This window comes from Schistocerca cancellata, chromosome 7, assembly GCF_023864275.1.
Source record: "Schistocerca cancellata isolate TAMUIC-IGC-003103 chromosome 7, iqSchCanc2.1, whole genome shotgun sequence".
Taxonomy (NCBI): domain Eukaryota; kingdom Metazoa; phylum Arthropoda; class Insecta; order Orthoptera; family Acrididae; genus Schistocerca; species Schistocerca cancellata.
In genome coordinates, this window is record NC_064632.1 from 226,330,601 (window position 1) to 226,352,625 (window position 22,025).

A 22,025-nucleotide genomic window follows, 5' to 3' on the forward strand; every position below is an offset into this window, starting at 1 on the left:
AAAGACTGCGGGATTCCAGCCACCAAGCTAAACGGTAATTCACCATACGCTCCAAAACCTTACAGACACTACTCTTGAGAGAAATGGGGCGATAGCTAGAGGGGAGATGTTTGTCCTTTCCAGGTTTCGGAACGGGAACGACAACAGCTTCCCGCCACCGTCTGGGAAAGGTACTGTCGGTCCAAATTCGATTATAAAGGCGAAGGAGGTAACGCAGACTATGGGTTGATAAATGCAGCAACATTTGGACACGGATACCATCCGGTCCTGGGGCGGAGGAGCGAGAAGAAGAGAGGGCATATTGGAGTTCCCGCATGGAGAAAACAGTATTGTAGCTTTCGTGATTTTGAGAGGAGAAAGCAAGATGTCGCACTTCCGCTGCACGTTTCTTCGGGAGAAACGCTGGCGGGTAATTGGAAGAGCTCGAAATCTCAGCAAAGTGCTGACCCAACGAGTTAGAAATTGCGACGGGGTCCACGAAGGTATCATGCGCGACAGTGAGCCCAGAGACCGGGGAGAAACTAGGCGCGCCTGAGAACCGTCGAAGCCGACTCCAAACTTCCGAGGAGGGAGTGAAGGTGTTAAATGAGCTAATAAATAATTTCCAGCTTGCCTTCTTGCTATCGCGGATGATGCGACGGCATCGCGCACGGAGCTGCTTATAGCGGATACAGTTGGCCAAGGTAGGATGGTGATGGAAAATGCGAAGAGCACGTCGCCGCTCACATGTTGCGTCACGGCATGCCTCGTTCCACCAAGGAACTGGGGGGCGCCGGGGCAATTCGGAGGTGCGTGGTATTGAACGTTCCGCAGCTGTAAGAATAACGTCGGTAATATGTGTGACCTCATCGTCGACGCTGGGAAAGCGACGGTCATCGAATGTCGCTAAAGACGAAAAAAGTGTCCAATCGGCTTGGGCAAATTTCCAGCGTCACGAGCGCATACATGGCAGTGGAGGCTGCAGTCTAAGGACACATAGAAAGTGGTCACTCGAGTGTGTATCATCAAGGGCGAACCATTCGAAGCGCCGAGCTAGCGGAACAGTACCGACCGCAAGGTCCAAATGAGATAAATTTGTCGTGGAGGCAGACAAAAATGTGGGGACCCCAGTGTTGAGGCAAACTAGATCCGCTTGGTGGAAGACGTCTAGCAATAGAGAGCCACGTGGACAAGGATGTGGAGATCCCCAAAGCGGGTGGTGGGCATTGAAGTCCCCAACCAGCAAATAGGGGGGAGGGGGTGGAAGCTGACCAAGAAGATGAAGGAGATCAGCTCGTGCCATTGGTGTGGATGATGGAATGTATACAGTACAAAGAGAGAACGTGTATCCAGAAAGGGAAAGACGGACCGTGACAGCTTGGAAGGAACTGTTTAAGGGAGAGTATCATGGAGAAGAATCATGAGTCCTCCATGGGCTGGAGTGCCTTCAACAGAGGGGAGGTCATATCGGACGGGCTGAAAATGAGGGAGAACAAAGCGGTCATGGGGACACAGCTTTGTTTCCTGAAGACAGAAGATGACCGGCGAGTAGGATCGTAAGAGGACCGACAATTCATCCCGATTGGCTCAAATGCCGCGGATATTCCAGTGGATAATGGACATAGGGTGAACAGAAAATGGAGGAATGTGACCAAGGGTGCTGTCAACTCAACGACTGCTCAGAGCTTGCGACCGACTGCATAGAATGGTATTCAGCCGAAGGCAGAAGATCCTGATCCATAGGTTGGTCAGGAGCAGCCCCTGCCACCAGCGATCGGCCGGTTGACCGGCCACCAGCAGTGCGCCTCGGCGACACAGAAGACGGCCGAGGGCGATTTCTGCCAGGTGGTGCTGTAGATTGGACACGCCTTGGCAGAGAAGGAGAGGAACTGGGTTTCTTTGTAGCCTTCTTGGAAGAATGATGTTTAGATGAAGGAGGAACCGATGGGTGTGAAGTTGCGGTACGTAAAAACTCTTCACGAGTATGCTCTTTTTTCGAAGACTTGGCGTCTGACTTTTGGGCTCGAGATTTAGCAGAACCCGACGAAGGGTGAGCCATAGAGTGGGCAGGCGAAAGTGGTGAGGTTGAACGGGCGATCTTTGCGCTGGCCGATCTGACGACCGTGGTACTAAAGGTGAGGTCACAAGTCTGCGTGGCCGCCTCCTTTGTTGGCCGAGGAGAAGCAAGGACAGTGCTGTATTTTCCTGTCTGAGGCACGGTGGGCTGTCTACTGGCGAATAATTTTCGAGCAGCAAAGGTCGACACCTTTTCCTTCACTCTTATTTCCTGGATGAGCTTTTCGTCCTTAAAAACGGGCAATCTCGAGAGGAAGCAGGGTGGTCACCCATACAGTTGATGCAGCGAGGGGATGGAGGTGGACAAGCACCCTCATGGGCATCCTTGCCACACGTAACACATTTGGCCGGATTGGAACAGGACTGGCTGGTGTGATTGAACCGCTGACATCGATAGCAATGCGTAGGGTTTGGGACGTAAGGGCGAACGGAAATTATCTCATAGCCTGCTTTGATTTTCGATGGGAGTTGAACTTTGTCAAATGTCAAGAAGACAGTGCAGGTTGGAATGATGTTCGTGTCAACCCATTTCATAACTATATGAACAGCCGTTACGCCCTGGTCAGACAGATAGTGCTGAATTTCTTCATCAGACAATCCATTGAGGGAGCGTGTATAAACGACTCGACGCGAGGAATTTAAGGTACGGTGGGTGCGGTTCCACCCAGACAGGGAAGGTGTGGAGCAGAGAAGTACGCAGCAATTTTTGTGCCTGGAGGGCACTGTGTGTTTCTAACAACAGGGTGCCATTCCGTAATCTGGAACAAGACTTTACAGGACCTGCAATTGCGTCGACATCTTTCTGAATAATGAAAGGGTTGACCGTGGAGAAGTCGTGACCTTCGTCAGACCGAGAAACAACAAGGAACTGTGGCAACGATGGAAGAATCGTCTGTGGCTGAGACTCAGTATACTTACGTTTGTGAGCAGACATAGTGGAAGGTGAGGAAATCATTGCGGAAGAATCCCCCATGATTACCGGCGTCTCCGATGGCGCGCTCCTCCCTTGTGGGGGCCCTCTCTGAGGGCACTCCTGCCTTAGGTGATTGTTCACACCTCAGGTCACACCTCCCGACAAACGGACGGAGGGACCAATCGGCACTTTCGGAAGTTATCAGCTCGGGTAATCACCCCTCCCTGGGCCTGGCCGTTACCAGGGGGTATGTACGTGTCCTACCTGTCTACCCGGGGCGGGGAATTACGCGTTACCCTGTCACCGGCTACGCACAAAAGGCGTGGGTCGGCCTTCAGACACGCACAGGGAGGAAGAAAGAGAAAGGGAAAGGAAAGAAGAGAGGTCTCAAACGCCGCAGCGGAGAAAAGGGTAAAGAGAAGAGGTAAGGAAAAGAGAAGGACAAAGGAAGGAAGAAGACATAAAAGCAAGGAAGGCGAAGAATGCAGTACATTTACGAGCGTCCGTCTCCGGACGTAGGCACAAACCATACTCCCAGATGGGGAGAAAGGGAAGGAAAGAGCCAGAGGTGAGGGGAGGAGGGGCGAAGATAGGGATGGGGAAGGATGCGGAAAGGGAAGGTATGCAGCCCGGAAAGGGAGGAAGGCCACATTAGCTCGGGGTCCCGTAATCGCTATGCACGTATCCACAAAAGAGTTGTGGACCCCCTGGGGGGCAGCTGCCAAGTGACAGCCTGTGAAGAGTTCCTACTACAGGGCACAGAAGCAAGAGGATCCTGCTCCACTGGGTCCACAGAAGCATTGGCTGGCTTGTGCAGTCAGTCTGTGGAGTCCAATGCTGAAAAACAGTTTGCGTTGTGCACCGGCGACGTGAGGCCGGCCGGGCTCAGGTATCACGTGGTGACACTGTCCAAGAGGATCTTCGAGTTGGCAAAGGAAAAGACAGTTTGCCTTAGGTGGATTTCTTCGAGCCTTTACAGTTAGAGGAAGACTTGGGTGTTGTTTGACTGGAGGGACGTAGAAAGTCTTCACGGGAGTACTACTACTGTCCTTTCCAGCCTACCGGTTGTGTAGCTGGTGGTGTCACCCCTTGAGGCGCGAGTTTGATGGCTTGTCGCACAGCTAGATGGGGGGGATGACAATGCTACCTTGACAATGGGAGATTTCACAACCTCAGAGCTGAATTGGAGGTTGCACATCTGTGTGGCCACGCCCTTCATGGAGCGAGGGGATAACAAGAACAGAACTATAGGCGTCAGATGGGAGAATGCTGGGTTTGCGACTAGCCAGTAACTTGCGAGCGACTGGGTAAAGCACTTTTTCCTTTACCCGGATCTCTTTGACAACTCGCTCATCAAGATACATGGGACAATCCCGAGAGGTGGCAGCAGGGCCGCCATTGCAGTTGATACAGTGGGTAGAAGGAGGTGGTCAATGTCCTCGTGCCCATCCCCACCACAGATTACACATTAGGCTGGGTGTTGACAAGACATTCTAGCATTGTTGAAACAATGCCACTGGTAGCAATGCATTGGGTTCAGAATGTATGACCAGACTGTGAATTTCATGAACCGCTTTGATCTTGGACAGAAGAACCATTCTACCAAAGGTGATAGAGTGTGGATGGGCACTAAGGAGGCATCTACCTTTTTCATTACATGACGGATGGCAACGTCACCCTGATCAGAGGGTAAGATTTGATTTTGGACTTGGGCAGACTGTGAAGCAGCCTACTGTAAATAACACCACGGGAAGAACTCAACAGTTTTATGGGCCTCGACATGAACAGGGTAGCCGAGGAGAAGCGGGACGGCAAGCAGTAGTTGTGTTTGAGAATCAGAAGTATTCTCCAAAAGCAAAGTGCCATTCTGTAAATGAGAGCAGGATTTCACAGGGCCGGCAACTGCAACACCTTTCTGAATGATGAACAGGTTTACCGTGGGGAAGGACTGACCGTCTTCAGAATGTGAGACCACGAGGAACCATGGCGCAGTGTGAAGGGTCTTTGAATCAGCCTCATTACATTTATGTTTTGTAGACGTTGACTATGAAGGAGATTGGCTCATTGCGAGAAAATCCCCATGTTTGCCAGCATCTCCGATGGCGCACTCCTTCCAACTGGGGGGGAGGAGAGGTTCACAAGGGGGTGATTATTCACACCACCCAAACACCTGACAGAGGGACCAATCAGCGATTTGGGAAGGTTGCAGCTCAGGCAATTACCCCTTCCTGGTCCTGGCCTGTACCAGGAGGTACGTGCGAACCCTACCTGCCAACCTGGGGCTGGGAATTACTCAGTCACCTGCTACACGTCAGACGAATGGGTCAGCCTTCAGGAGCGCACAGGGAGGAAGAAGAAAAGAGGAATCACAAATGCCACAGTGGAGGAACGAGAGGACGATGAAAACAAAGAAAGGAAAAAAAAGAGCGAAAAACAAAGGTGACACTGTTCTTGCATCAGCAATGGACAATGCAGAGCATTCCCAGTAACACCCCAAACATGTTCCCCAAGGGAGGGGAGACATATCAAGAGAATAGACATGCAGCACGGAAGGGAAAAAATGCTGCAAAGGCTGGGGCCCCGTGGTAGCCAAGCACGAGCCTGCCAAAGAGTGGCGAGCCCCCTGGGGGGAATTTGAATGTGGTCAAGGTAAATGTATGAATGCAGTGCGAGAGGCCTGAAAGTGGATTGGGTACACCATCCTTCACATAATAACATTCAGTAATTGCAGCCCTATGGTAATGAAACGTTCAGTATATCACTTGCAAATGTAAAAACCCACCTTAAAGAGAAGACAGACAAATATACAGTGTACAATGAGTAACACCAAATGGCAATTTTTACCTCAACATATGATGGTCAAGTAACTTCCATGTACAATTACTTTACTTGGTTCTACAGAACAGAGTAAAACTGGTAGAGGCCAACCTCAAGGAAGATCAGTTTGGTTTTCTGAGAAATGTACGACCACAAGCGGCAATACTGACCCTGCAATGTCTTTTAGAACATAGGTTAAAGAAAAGCAAACCTACATTTACAGCGTTTGTAGAGCTGGAGGAAGTTTTTGACTATGTTGACTGGAATACATCTTTGGAATTCTGAAGGTAGCAAGGATAAAACAGATGGAGTGAAAGGTTATCTAGAACCTGTACAGAAACCTTCTGGGAGTTAGAGTCAAAGGACATGAAAGGAAAGCAGTGGTTGAGAAAGGAGTGAGACAGGGTTGGAGCCTATTCCCAATGTTATTTGACCTGTTCATTGAAAATACAGTAAAGGAGACCATAGGAAATTCTGGAGAAGAAACCAACTTTCAGGGACAAAAATAGAAACAGAACTGCCGATGACACTGTATATTTTCCCTGAGACATTTGATTCTCATTTTTATCTATGATAATGATGGAAACAAGAAATGAATCAAAATTTGTGCCACAGCCAAGACCTGAACCCGGGTCTCCTTGCTTACTAGCCATTACGACACCACAGCAGTATAGTGAACACAGCTGCATGGACTACCGTAATCCAATGCCCTTCCTAACACAAACTTCAAACAACACCTTCAGCTTGTTTTTCCCTCCTTAGATCGTCACTAAGAAGCTGAAGATGTGAACTGAAGTTTGTGTTAGAGATGGCGTTGGACTAGGGTAGTCTACGCAGCTGTGTCACCTATACTGCTGCAGTGGTGAAATGGCTAGCACATCTGTCTAGTAAGCAAGGTGAGCTGGATTGAAGTCCCAGCTGTGGCTCAAATTTTAATTAATTTCTTCAGCTTCCATCATTATTGTAGACATTGTAATTGTGTCAGAGACACCAAATAACTTGAAAAAGCAGTTGAATAGAAAGAGCAATGTCTTGGAAGGAGGATGTATGATAAACATCAACAAAAGCAAAACAAAGATAATGGAATGTAATGAAATCAAATCGTGCAACACTGAGGAAATTAGATTAGGAAATGAGAAACTTATCTATACTATTGTATAAAGACAAATTTTAGTTTAAAGTTGTTACTAAGAATCTCGAGAAGTTCTTGACCAGTTTACTTAAAATTTTAAAATGATACTCTAACACTCAGACAGACAAAGGCTATATATTTTTTTTAATCAACAATGAACAGGTTTCCAGTTAGAACCAACTGTGAGAAAGAAAACTGAGGCTGTGAAAAATGTGTAGTTTTGTTTTCTTTCTTCCAATCTGAGATTATTTCTTCCATATATATTCTTCCTTTTTATATGTATCTTTAAAAATAATTGAATATAATAGAGGGAAACATCCCACGTGGGAAAAATATATCTAAAAAGAAAGATTATGAGACTTACCAAACAAAAGCGCTGGCAGGTCGATAGACACACAAACACACACACTAAATTCAAGCTTTCGCAACAAACGGTTGCTTCGTCAGGAAAGAGGGAGGGAGAGGGAAAGACGAAAGGATGTGGGTTTTAAGGGAGAGGGTAAGGAGTCATTCCAATCCCGGGAGCAGAAAGACTTAGCTTAGGGGGAAAAAAGGACAGGTAAACACTTGTGCGCGAGCGCGCGCACACACACACACACACACACACACACACACACACACACGTCTGCTTGTGTCTGTGTATATGCGGATGGATATGTATGTGTGTGTGTGCGCGCGCGCGCAAGTGTTTACCTGTCCTTTTTCCCCCCCTAAGGTAAGTCTTTCCGCTCCCGAGATTGGAATGACTCCTTACCCTCTCCCTTAAAACCCACATCCTTTCGTCTTTCCCTCTCCCTCCCTCTTTCCTGATGAGGCAACCGTTGGTTGCGAAAGCTTGAATTTTGTGTGTATGTTTGTGTGTCTATCGACCTGCCAGAGCTTTTGTTTGGTAAGTCTCATCTTTGTTTTTAGATATATATTTAAAAATAATTGCATATGCAAAAATGTATTTTTTGTTTTCTTCCTCGTAGTCAGTTTTTAAATAACACAGAAAAGTTGTGTTACGGCTTATGAGAAGAATACTACCATGGAATATGACGCTGCAACAACAATAAATGAGACTCATGTTCAGGGGGGGGGGGGGGGGGAAGAGGAGTTGGACAGAGGTGGTGTGGACACACACATAAACACACACATAAACACACAGACAGAGAGAGAGGGGGGGGGGGAGGGGGAGGGAGAGAGAGTTACAGGTAGGTATGAGGAGACAGAAAGCAGAAGAGGTGATGGACAGAGAAGGGGGGGGGGGGGAGGATGAAGAGCAGGTGTGGAGGAGATGGACGGAGAAGGGGAAGAAGTAGAAGCCCAATATACCGCTGTTTGTGTTCTTTTTACCATGTCACAGAAACAAAGTATCTTCTTTCTCATGTGATTGTGGAGTACCTAAAGGATCAATCAGGGGATGGATGATAACAGAGAATAAACTTAGAAGTTTTGTAAGTGTAGCTGAATGTGCTGTGGGAATGGACAGAAAAAGGATTAAACTAGGAAGAGAGTGAACTTAAATTTTTCAGTTTGCTTGGAAATAGGCACACCTTTAATTCTCTTTATTAAAAAACACACATGAATGCTTTTAACTGCTTTACATGGCTGTTTACTTGCAAAGATCTTGATCAAAGTGGCAAAGTCTGCAAAATTGGGAGAGAATAATTTTCAATGTTACCATTTGCAGAAAATAATTCTTTTCTTTTATTGGACTCTTGGCCTGAACATAATGGCCCCTCTATCTTTATAATGACAAAAAGATTTAATGTAATTCATATTTCACACAGAACTAATCCACAATGCTTGACAACAGTGCAAATGATTTCACCAGTGTAAATGGTACCACATTCATGGGACATGATACACGCTAAAAACACTTAAGACCCATGTTGTCTTCAATGGGCGGTAACCTTTCTCATCTTCGAGTTGGGCTGTAACATTGGTCTCAGTCTACACCTCTTCAGCATGCGTCCTCTCTTGCTAATACTTGCTTCACAGTATGGAAAGAATGCAGCTGGCTTTGTCTCTTCTGCCAATTTAGGAGGCGTCTTCCGCAGGGGCACTTTAATACTTTACTGTAACAGTTTTCTCTGAACATACACTTCAGACACGGAAATTCAGACTCCAGACAGTTGTCAGCAACAACCTTTGCGCTCTGTTCTAATGTGTTCAGTACCACTTTCTTGTGTACAGGGTTGTGAAAACAGTTGGCATTCAAGTGCCAGTCAGTGTGCATAGATTTTCTATACGCTGAATGACCAAGCCGGCCTCCTGTCTTCTGTTCAACTAAAACATCCAAGAATGGAAACTACGCACCCCTCTCTGCCTCGACAGTAAATTTAATGTCGGGATGATCATAGTTGATGTGGCCAATGAACTACTGCAGTGCATTTTCACCATGAGGCCATACTGAGAAGGTGTTATCAACATACTGTAGGAAGCAAGATGGTTGCAACCTTGCAGAGTTCAGAGCTTCCTACTCAAAGTGCTCCATGAAAAAGTTCATGACTGCCAGAGACAGGGGGGATACCATGGCTGTGCCATCTGTCATCTCATAAAATTCATTGCAGTACAGAAAGGAACAGATTGATGATCTCAGATGGAAAATGTTGGGCCAAAAGATCCATCATGCCTTTAGCTCGCACTCTCATAAAAAGTGATAATGTCCAGACTAACCATTAGGCCATTTTGGCCTCCTTTTTTTCCTGTGGGTCTAGATGAATCACTGTGCATTAACAATGTGATGTTTGCAGTGTCCCAGTTTGGCTGCTAATGACCCTGCCAGATGTTTTGCCAGTCTGTACGTGGGTGACCTGTCGCACTAATTATAGGCCCCAGAGGAACTTTTTTCTTATGTATCTTCAGCAATCAGACTTTTTTCTTATGTATCTTCAGCAATCAGACTGGGAGGTCCGACAGTAAATGGCATTAATTTCTTTGTCACTTCTTCTGGCATACTGGATTCCTTTGTTCACTTCCTTGTCTTTCTAATGATTGTCCGTGTTGGATCACGACTAAGCTTCTGGTATGCATCGTCATCTGATAAATGCAGCACCTTCAGGTGGTAATCTGCAGTGTACAAGATTGCATTGGCACAGCTGGCAAGACAACCAAGTCCTCTAAATGCAAGCCATGTAGTTCCTCCTGGCTAATATTGGATTTCAGTGCCTTATTTTTCGTTAGAATACAGCTAGCAGTTAGTCTCATGTCCTCAGCTGTGTCATACGAGATGCCTAATGCACTGCTTTATTCCTCTAACAACATCCAGTATCGACAGACGTGGTGCTGGAGAAAAGTTAAGGCCTTTACTCAGTACTGCCACAGTGCCATCATCTGATTCTTGGTTGGAGAGATTAACAAAAGTTCTGTGGGTCTCTACATTGTCAGTTTGCATTACTACATTTTACAAATTTGATCAACTATGTCGCGTAAACAGCAGAATCTGCTGAACAAAGACCATGAACATTTCTTACTCCATTCTAGTTCAGTCTAAATAAATCAAGTACTTATTGTGAAGTGCCTACATATATTGTTTCTTTTGTCAGGTATGCATGGTGTAAGGAAAAGGTTTGTTTGTCATCCAATAGACATTTAGCATTTTTGTGATGACTACAGGGAACGAACACGGAACTGTTTCACTGTCAGAAAAATGTATATTATTCAAAAATTATCGTAAGAACTGCACTACAGGAAGTGTTATAAAATATTTCTTGTCAGTAAGTTAAAGTCCCAATTGATGGAGGTCCTCTGTAATGCAAGATAATGCACTGCCTTGATTTTTTTCTCAGCTAGTCACTAATGTAACAATTGAATCTGCAGTGGTTTAAGTTATTCAAAAAGCTAATGACATGAGAACATTTATGGTATGGTTTAAGTGCTTAAAATTGTCATGTGTGCGCTCTGGACTTGGCTCTACATCCCCTTGTTCCTGCTGTGTCTGCTTATTTGTTGGCACGATGGGTTGTATATGTCGCTGTTATAAGTGGTTCTTTATGTAACAGTTTTTTTTTTTAAATACATTGGTGTCCAAAATTAGAGTAACAAATGGAAAATTGCAAAACTGTGATTATTTTGTCACCAAACAGCATAACCAGGTGATACTAAAGAACAAACAATATGAAAAATACAGAATGCATTCAAATGCAATATGCACAATGGTAGACAAAAATGTTCTTTATTTTTTCCAACTTAACGGATTACACACATTCTGACAACTTGTTAATGTGCTCAGTATAGGGTGTGACCAAATCTGGCATCGAACAGGCCTGACTATGATGGGACATGCTGTGAATGAGGTCTTCAATCTAATGTTGAGGCAATAATGCCCGTTCTTCCTGCAAAGCTGCTCACAAGTCAGAGTAGTTGGTGGATGCTTACGTGATGCAACCTGTCTCCTTAATGCATCCCAGACATGCTTTATGGGATTGAAATTGGGAGAGCAAGCAGGCCATGCCAAGCATGCAATATCTTCCGTTTCCAAAAAAACATCAACCACCCGTGCTCTAAGAGGTAGAGCTTTATAGTCCATCAATACTAAGTCAGGGCCCACAGCACCTCGCAACAACCGCGCATGAAATCCCAAGATTTTCTCACAGTACCTAACAGCACTTAAATCTCGCCAACTCATCTGTACCATTTCATGAAGAGCTGTTCAAATGGTCAACATAGTCCCTGCCCACACCATTAGGACTGGTCTCTCGTCACAATGTTTGGGTCCAGAAATCGTGTTCCATGTGCTCTCCAGATGTGAATCCATCGAGAATCACTCTCCCAGACCAAATCAGGACTCATCTCCAAAAAGAACATGCGCCCACTGGTGGACCGTCCGGCATGATGAATGCTCCACTCTAGACGTTCCTTCAGTGAAGACATGCCAGAGGTAGACAGACAGCAGGTCTCCAACAATAAAGGCCATTCAGCTGAAGCCTTCTTTACACTGTTTACCTCGATACAACATGGCCAGGGGATGCTGCGAGCTCAGATGCTAGTTGCAGTGCAGTAATAAGATGGTACCATCATGCCCTTACAACCAAATAATGGTCCACTCTTTCTGATGTGACAAGTGGTCGGTCCTGTCCTGGTCTCTGGGATACTGTTTCGGTCTCTCTAAACTGTCGCTTCATTTGAGAAACACCAAAATGATTCACATTAAACCATCAGGCTACATCAGTTTGTGACTCTCCTACTTCCTTTCTTCCTATGACCCACCATAGCAGATAGTCTGTAGGTGTCTTCTCTATGCCATACTTCACCCACTGTGACTGTGTACACAGTGACTGTGAATGTGGGACTACCCTGCAAACACCACCCTGTTTGATAGGTGCCCTGACGTCATTGCTGGTGTCGTCCATTGATCAGAATGCCATCTTACATGCAGAACACGATCTTAAGGACATTTGTTGACAGTTTGTATGCTTATATCATGAATTAGAGACAGGACAGGGAAATAGTTTGCTGCTTTAATTTTAGAGCAGTGTACTTTCAGTATACCTTAGCAGCTAAAATTTGACAGTGCATTTCTTCTAGTGTATTTTACCTACTTGGAAAATTTCAGGGAATGTTTTGATGTATCGGATTGGACAACTCCTTCGACAGTTATGACATTTTCACATATAATTTGTTTCTACTGTTTTATTTTTTCCTGTCCCACTGCCTCTCCAGTTACCTAAGAGTCCTGTCTAATCACTGAACAAGTCTTTCCTCCTCTCCTCTTTCATTCTTTTTATTGGCCAATAAAGCTGCACGATTCAGAAAGACACCAGGAGACTCATGACAGGGCATCTTTTTCCTGTCTGTCTTCACAATGCTGGGTGTGGGGATCTTTTCCTACGCAGACTTAAGCAAGCTACACGCTGATACGCAACACCCAGTAAACATGGCAAAACCGAAGAAGTAATGTAACATAAGACTAGTATCAACTCACCAGGAATGGAAAACTGTTGAGAAGGAACTGTTCCATAGAGTGCTAAAATAGAGTCCTTCGTGAGTTGTCGTTTCTCCTGTGTTCCTGCAGCAGGCTGATTGAAGAAGCTCTCTTCTTCAGCTGAGCGACCACCCTCTTGCCGTGACCCTGCAGGTTTTGATGCATCAGAGTTATCAACTGTGGAGCTGCTCGCCACTGTTGTTATTGGTGGAGCTGGTGCACTCAGGAAGCCCGTGAAAGCATCTTCTGCTGTACTACCAGGAGGAGCACCACCAACTGGTGTATCTGAAACAATTTGTTAACAGTCATTTAAAAACACAATGTAATGATTGCTTTTCTCCTTGGTGCTAAACAATGTATCTGAAAATTAGCAAAATTTTTCTGTTCCAAGTTACACGGTATACTTAGTCATTTGTGATGACTTAAATATTAAATTTATTACGAAGTTACCTCTTTATTGAGTATTATTACAGGAGACTCAACGAAAAACAGAAACAGTGGATTCGTGGTAGGCACACACGAAAGGAAGAAAACTTGCTAGTTTTTGGGGTTATCCTTTGATGTACTAGAGTAACTAAAACACACACACACACACACACACACACACACACACACACACACACACACACACACACACACACTGCCCCCACAAGGTGCCAGCAAGACAATTTGTTTAGCTGGCTCCATCTCAGGGCAAAGGTAGGTGTGTGTGTGTGTGTGTGTGTGTGTGTGTGTGTGTGTGTGGGGGGGGGGGGGGGGGCACACGCATTTTACACTAGCTCGTCGAAGGGTAACTCTTAAAGAAGCAAGTTTTCTTTCTTCTGTGTGTGTGTACCTATCAAAAACTCACTGCTTCTGCTTTTTCGGAAAGTCATCTGATATAATCCTAAAGCATTAACAATTGTCTGTAGTTACAACTGCTTCTGGGGGGAAAAAATAGAAACCCCATGAACATCTTCCAGAAATTGATTTAAATAGTTTAGAACCAATTAACAGTTCTTTGGCAATTTTAGAAGATTTCAAATTTGTTTTTCTCTTTAACACATTTGACAAAATATTTACACTCACCACTGCATTGTACAGCCAATGGCCTTGCTGCAATGGTAACACTGGTTTTCACCAGATCACCAAAGTTAAGCGCTGTTGGGCTTGGCTAGCACTTGGAGGGATGATTGTCCGGTCTACCGAGATTGTTAGCTATCGGGGTGCACTCACCAACAGAGGCAAATTGATGAGCTTCTTGTCTGAGAAGTAGCAGCTCTGGTCATGAAATTTGACAACAGCCGGGAGGGTGTGTGCTGACCACACGCCCCTTCATATCCACATCCAGTGATGCCTATAGGCCGAGGAAGAGACAGCGGCCATTCAGTCCCATTAGAGTCTACTGAGGCCTGAGCCAATGGCATTTAGGAAACAGATGATTGTCATCAAAGAAGGTGTTCGAAAGTATGACCCCAGACCATAATGCAGGCCTCATCTCTGGCAGATGTAAGATTTGATGTTCTTCAAAATATCTGAAGTGTCCTAAACTTCCCCAGCAGCTGCCACGATGCAAGTTCCTTGGCACTGAACGAGGTTTTCATACACCAGTTTCTTTATGTGCCTCCAAAGAATGTACAAGGGTGACCCCAGAAGTAAGGGCTCCTATTTTTTTTTTATAAGTACATAGACCTATCTATTTCTATAATGGTTTACATCAGTTCACAGCTTGAACATTTAGCTATTTTTCGACATAATCACCATTTCTGTCGATGCATTTTTGTAGATGCTGTGGCAGTTTTTGTATGGCAATGTCATACCATCTCGCAGCCATGCTGAACCTCTTCTTTCACCTCGTCGTCTGAGCTGAATCGCTTTCCGGCCAAATGTTCTTTTAACCTAGGGAACAGGTGATAGTCACTGGGTGCCAAGTCAGGACTATAGCATGGGTGGGTGATTATGTTCCACTGAAACTGTTGCAGGAGAGCAATGGTTTGCCGAGTGATGTGTGGGCGAGCGTTGTCATGGAGAATGTGTACGCCCTTGCTCAACATTCCTCTTCTCCAGTTCTGAATTGCCCATTTGAGTTTTTTTAGTCTCACAGTACCTGTCAATGTTAATTGTGAGGTGAAAGAAGATGTGCGTAACATTTTAAACAGCATGGCAGTAAACTGGTATGACATGAAACTGCCACAGCGTCTACAAAAATGCATCGACAGAAATGGTGATTATGTCGAAAACTAGCTAAATGTTCAAGCTGTAAAATGATGTAAACTATTGTAGAAATAAACAGGTCTATGTACTTAAAAAAATAGGAGAACTTACTTTTGGAATTACCCTCATACTAAAGGCAAGAGAGGACTTAAGTTTTTTGATGTCCATATCGCACCAGGAAAGAATTTCAGACCAAACACTGCCATGTAATTTTCAATTTTTTTAGGTGTACACACACACACACTCTCTCTCTCTCTCTCTCTCTCTCTCTCTCTCTCTCTCTCTCTCTCTCTCTCTCTCTCCCCTCCCCCCCCCCCCCCTTAACAGCTGTGCTAAACACTTTGTATATTACTTAAAATTGTAATATAACAACTATTGATAATATAATTTACATAAATCTACTCACCAAGCGGTGTCAGGGGAGCACACACAAAAGGATTAAACTTTCATAAGCTTTTGGGGCCAGTGACTCCTCTTTAAGGTGGAAGAGTTGAAGGGGATGGAAGAGAGGTGAAGGGAAAGGACTGGAGAGGTTTAGGGAAAGGGGTGCAGTTTAGAAAAGTCACCCGGAACCCCGGGTCAGGGGAGACTTACCAGACAGGATGAGAAGGAAAGTCTGTCCTCCTGGCCCCCCTCAGTTTCTGTAATGGCATGGTGGTGTGATCTAGGATTTAGTACTCTTTTGGATACTGTTATCAAACTGTGAGCCACTGTCTTCGCATTTGTTTCTGTTTATGGTAACAGCCTTTGGCACTGGATTTCATTTATGCTGCCTCTGTGTTGTGAAGATTAATACCTTATTGATTTTATTAATTTTTCACTGGATTTTACTAAGTCATAACATTATTAATTTCTGCTCTGTGTTTTGAAGGCTAATAACCTTTTTAATTTTATTAACCCCACTTCTTGATTTTCCTAATTTTGATGCCCTTTTTATTTTCATTAATTTCTGCTTTGTATTTTTTTAGGTAACAGCCTTGCTAATATCTCTAATTTTAATGCATTCACAATTCTGACTTTTAAGAGTTCAAATACTTACGAAATTACCTGCTTTTATGTATACCAGGGCATAAGACTTTTTTGCTTTAACAAATTTCTTTGGAATGTTATAGTATGGCCAGTCACCGAATGAACTTACTTAGTAAGGTAAGCAGACTGCGCATCCTGTTCTGGTGACAGAGGCCTGCTCCTTGTGCTACCTGAGCTCCAGTTTACGTACATTTTTTAGGTGCCCATTTGGCATGAAGTTTATCTTGTCGTAAGCATCTTGGCATTTTGTTGATGCGATTTGATTCTGTTTTAAGTACTGGCTTAAGAAAATAAAATAATTGTGTTTTTGGAATAAATATTTTCTTGGTCTGGCAACTACCGCTGCCTGCTCCTCGATCTCAACATTTCAGTGGTAGTGGTGGTGTTATCGATATTGATATTGTTGCAAATGCAGAACTGAATTTGGATATTACAACCAATTGCAATGGTTTTACTCACTGCCCATGGCCGAAGAGAATATGCTGCATGCACACAACTCTCAGCAGCAACATAGCTTCCCATGTTGAAGATTTGTGATGATATCCCTCTGCCTGAGGTTAGTTAATTATTCATGGCAGAAACTGCACCTGCATTAATTGAATGAAATATGGTTGCCAGATTAATGTTGCTCAATAAATCCTCTGAAGGACTAGCCACACCCATTAATTGAAACAGAAATCCTCTGGACTGAAGCGCCTCAGTTTGATCCTACTTTCAAGATTAGAAAGCGATATTGCAACTGGATTGATTCCAGAGCAGCAAGGTGGTTGAGAGTAGCAACACATCCTATTTTTTTGGCTGTGTATGCAAAAAATGTGTAAACATATATTCTATATGCACTTTCAATGATCAAGTTATAATTACAAAAATGCACTTTAATTTGTTAAGTGTGCAAGAAAACACAGGAACAATTGCGCAAGGGTTTTGCTCTGAATGGAGAGTGTGCCTGCATACTGCAACATGGTTTGTTGTGGTCACAGTAACATCAGTGATGCATTGACCCACTGTCTGATAAAACATATCTATCCTGCATAGAGAGCACTGCATAGTTTGTGTGTGGTCCTGCCCATTTGTCTTGTATAGGATGCCTATAGGATGCTGCATTCTCGGAATGCTATGCAACAATTCAAGCAAGTAACATTAGTAGTTTTATTTTAATAAAGCAGATTGACAATACTTAACTTTGAAACAACAATGGTGTTGCAAGCGATGGGCAACATGCAACATAAATCAGAATCCTTTCCAAGTTTGACACACAATTTGTGGATCACTACTAACTGCTATCGTAGCACTCTCTGCTAGGCAGTGCTAATACTCTGCAAATACAGTCCCAATAATGAGCGGCCGAGGCTGGCAGGAGCGGTGCTTATATTCTCCTCTTGTAGATGTCACTCCTGTACTGGTGCAGTCCTAACCAGCACACCAGTGGCTGACATCATTTCACCGCCTTATCTTTCCTAGTGTCATTCCGGCACTTGTGGTTATGAAAGAACAGTATGTCTTGTCTCTATTCTTGTCTGCAAATTAACTCTTTTCACCTCGCACCCTGCAAAAATCACCCGACACACAACTTCAGGCTGTGTGTATCCAAATCAGCTCCATTCTGCGTCTTCCTCTTTTTTTTCCCCCTAATGATGTACGAGTTGCAGAGTTGCCATGCTTCAGTGTGTTTTTTTACTACTGTAGTTTTAGGGTATTTACAGTTATTGTTTTGGCCATCCTTAGGTTGTTTTGCTTTGTTTTAGGGCACAAGACAACTAGGGCCATACATGCCCACGTCAAAACTGTAGAACACAAGATGGAGAGAGGAGTTAAAAACGACTACACATCAATCCCCTTTGATGGAACAGAAGACAGCTAAAAACAGGGAGATGGAGAAATCTCTTTAAAATACACTATAGAGAAATGGAAGTCATGAACTAAAAATTGAATGGTCTTGCTATGATGCCATGATGAATAAAAAGTAAAACTGGGTTGATAGCCAGTGCGTCATTCGCTAAAACGGCCAATAACTCTGACAGCAAACAAACGCAAACATAGGCAGTTAAAAAATGGCATTCCGTCAGGAAATGGCAGACAGTCAAAAGTTGAGTGAAATGTGAACAAAGTGTTGCTGGATGTACTGCGCGGCCTGATACAAGGTGAAGAGCTCTGCGGTAAATAATAAGCAGTGTTCCAGAAGCGATTCCGATAAACGTCAGCGCCAATGGTGAAGGCAGAGCTGACACCACTGTCAGCCCAAGAGCCATCATCAGCATATGGAAATGTACTATCGCAAAGTTCCATGTGAAGGTCATGAAACTGAAGGCAATATAGCGAGGCTGGAGTAGTGTCCTTATGAAGCGAATGAAGGCCAAGGTGAACATGGACCACTGCACGAAGGTGAAGATTTCACACCCACCAGGAAAGTTGCAGGTAGCGTGAAGGTAAGCTGCCAGAGCAAGAGCCGAAAGCCAAATCCAGGGGGTAACACAGAAGAGGGACGCAAGGATGAAAGGAGTCCTCAAAGAAGGCAGCATAGGATTGTTGGCCACACATGGCAGAAAAATGGCATACATATCTGCTGAGGAAAAAGTCACGGAGGTAGGATGGAGGTAGTTCAGCTCCTCCTGCATACAGAGTCTCAACTGGGTTAGTGTAATAGGTGTGTCTAGTTTCGAACGGACAAGGGACTGGTACAAATGGAGGACGACACTACGATCTTCTCTCCAGGAGATATCAGTGAGGACACACAGGACATTGAGGGACCACATACAGCAGGCTTCCAGGTAAGACACATGGGAGGACCAAAAAAGTTTTCTATCGAGCACGAGCCGCAGGAATTTTGTAATTTTAATGAACAGAAGAGCAACAGGCCGCCAGAAATTCATACATTGGTTTTGTCAGTGGAGAAACAAAAGCCACTGTCGATGTTCCGTTAGTAAAGACATCACTGAAGATGCCGCTCAATGAGACAAGTCTGTGGAGAACTGAAATAGATGGCAAAATCGTTAACAAAAGGGAGCCGGAGATGCCCAACAAGAGAGAGGCTATTATAGAGAGGTCAAAACAGACCGGGAAGAAATGCGAGAGCTTGAAGTGGTCCTGAGGACGCAGAGAACAAGTGTATGCTGAAGTTCTAAGAGCAGCCATATGCTATGCTCTTTGTTGGACAGAAGGCTGCGAACATTGCACTGGAGGAGAGTCACAACAAGGAGCAAATGAATGGGTTTGGGGGTGTCACTTCAGCAGCTTCCGAATGCCAGCTGTCAACGACCTGCTGCTATGGGGCACAGGGCAGGAGGATCCTGATCCATGATGTCTATAGGAGCATTAACATTCTTCATACTTCTGCTGTTGGCCTGTGGAGTCCAGTGCAGAAAAATAGTGGGTGAGTGAGATGTAACAAAATCAGTACTGTAGGTGCCAGATGGTAGAATGCAAGTTTGCAACTATCCAACAACTTGCGAGAGACTGGGTAAGGCACTTTTGCCTCTACCCGGATCTCCTCAACACCCCACTCATTGAGACACATTCGACAATCGCGGGAGAAGGCAGCATGGTCACTATTGCGGTTTGTGCAGCATGGAGGAGGAGGAGGCGGCAGACAATCACCTTAGTGAGCTTTCCTACCACAGGATACACATTTTTTATAGTGTCAATAGGACTCTCGAGTGTGGTTATAATGCTGACACTGGTGGCAGTGCATCGGGTTTGGAATCTATGGTCTGACTGTGATAACTTCATAACCTGCTTTGATCTTTGATGGAAGAACCACTCTACCGAAAGTGAGAAAGAGTGTGTGTGGGCACTAAGGAAGCATCTACTTTTTTCAACACAAGATGGATGGCAATGACACTGTAGTGTCCAGCGGTCAGCAAGAAAGAACAAACAATCAAGTTTGAACACACTTTATTTAACTAAAACACCACCTTGACGTGCACTAATTTCAAAACTCAAGAACAAGAAGAGCACTAATTCTTGTGGTGGCAAAAGCCAGATAAAAGTTACAAGACAATCAAAAGAAATAACCAAAATACTATGCTATACAATTCCAAAGAGGCGTTATTTACATGTCAAGTTCCAAAGGACCAAATTGAGGAGCAAATCTCCAAGGTCATGGAACATGTCAGTATATGAAATTTTAAAATAGAAATAATTACAATAAAACCTTTATGAATCCAAAAAAGACAATCCATAAGTTTAAATAAACACAGTCAACAATAAAACAAGAATCAGCTTTATTTTTCAAGGAACTCCTCGACAGAATAGGAATGACCCATAAGGAAACTATTCAGTTTTGATTTGAAAGCACATGGATTACTGCTAAAATTTTTGAATTATTGTGGTAGCTTATTGAAAGTGGGCGCAGCAGTATACTGCACACCTTTCTGCACAAGAGTTAAGGAAGTCCGACCCAAATGTGGGTTTGATTTCTGGTGCGTATTAACTGAGTGAAAGCTGCTTATTCTTGGGAATGAGCTAATATTGTTAACAAGAAATGACAGTAAGGAATATTAATCTCGAGAGGCCAATGTCAAAAGAGGCTTGGACACGACTTCGTAGCCTAATATTTTCTAGGCGCTATATTGCTCTCATACCATTCTGATAAGCTACTATTGCTCTTTGCATAATCTATGGGCAATTTTTAGTATATCTGTTTTTGTGATTTAGTTACTGTAGCAGGTTTTCTAATTAACATATTGTGTTACACCTAGTTTTCCCTTAAAAAGAAGCAGCACTGCAAACTATTTGCATTTATTGTAAATTTATTCTGTTTTCGAGTTTGCTGGCAACTATAATTAACCTTTAAAGCTTTCAGGAAACTACTAATTTTTGCCACAGGTTTTTGTGTTTCCTTAATAGGAATCTCGTTTTGTGTATTTGCTTCAAATTGTACAGGGTTAGCAACTATTTAGCTCAACAGATTAAAGATAATCAGCAGGTTTAATTTAAAGTAATTTGTTCACACTGCTTTGTAATACATTGCACCAGCCAAAATGCAGCACCACTGAATGCTGTTCTCAAACATGGAATGAGTTGGTTGACATAAGCAGCCGGAAATCACCCTGACTACTGTCAAACGATTGGCAGTTGCTGCAAATGTGTGTGTTGGAAGAGCTCTCCTGAGAAGGTGTACCAATAATGCCAGTACCAGAGGTACTTTAAGTACTATTCTCTCCTGCGCAACCTCACCTCTGCAGAAAGTATACAGGATATTATTATTATTAACTTTTTTTTCTCAGACTTAAGTCTGGTTAAAAATGGAACGTGACGCGGACCTCGGTCAAGCGTGACTTCCTTGTAACTGTATGGTATATGTTATATTGCATTTAGGAACTTTCGGGTAATTGAACATGTATCAATAATTACAGATTTTTGTAGTTGTATATATATGTTTGGATGTAGCTGTATTGCATTGATGTACTGGTGAATATTGTGAGGTATGACTCCTGTAGTTGATAGTATAATTGGGATAATGTCGACTTTATCCTGATGCCACATGTCCTTGACTTTCTCAGCCAGTTGGATGTATTTTTCAATTTTTTTCTCCTGTTTTCTTCTGTATATTTGTTGTATTGGGTATGGATATTTCTATTAGTTGTGTTAATTTCTTCTTTTTATTGGTGAGTATGATGTCAGGTTTGTTATGTGGTGTTGTTTTATCTGTTATAATCGTTCTGTTCCAGTATAATTTGTATTCATCATTCTCCAGTATATTTTGTGGTGTGTACTTGTATGTGGGAACGTGTTGTTTTATTAGTTTATGTTTTATGGCAAGTTGTTGATGTATTATTTTTGCTACATTGTCATGTCTTCTGGGGTATTCTGTATTTGCTAGTATTGTACAACCGCTTGTGATGTGATCTACTGTTTCTATTTGTTGTTTGCAAAGTCTGCATTTATCTGTTGTGGTATTGGGATCTTTAATAATATGCTTGCTGTAATATCTGGTGTTTATTGTTTGATCCTGTATTGCGATCATGAATCCTTCCGTC

At 43.7% G+C, this 22,025-nt stretch overlaps 1 protein-coding gene across 2 annotated transcripts in view; it reads right to left on the minus strand.

Annotated features, from left to right (window-relative positions):
• Positions 1–22,025, minus strand: part of LOC126092618 (stromal membrane-associated protein 1) — a 179,252-nt gene that overhangs the window by 58,389 nt on the left and 98,838 nt on the right. For both annotated transcript variants that reach the window (XM_049908333.1, XM_049908332.1), the window contains exon 5: positions 12,826–13,110. In XM_049908333.1, the coding sequence (XP_049764290.1) occupies positions 12,826–13,110 (285 nt within the window). The remainder of the gene's footprint in view (positions 1–12,825; positions 13,111–22,025) is intronic.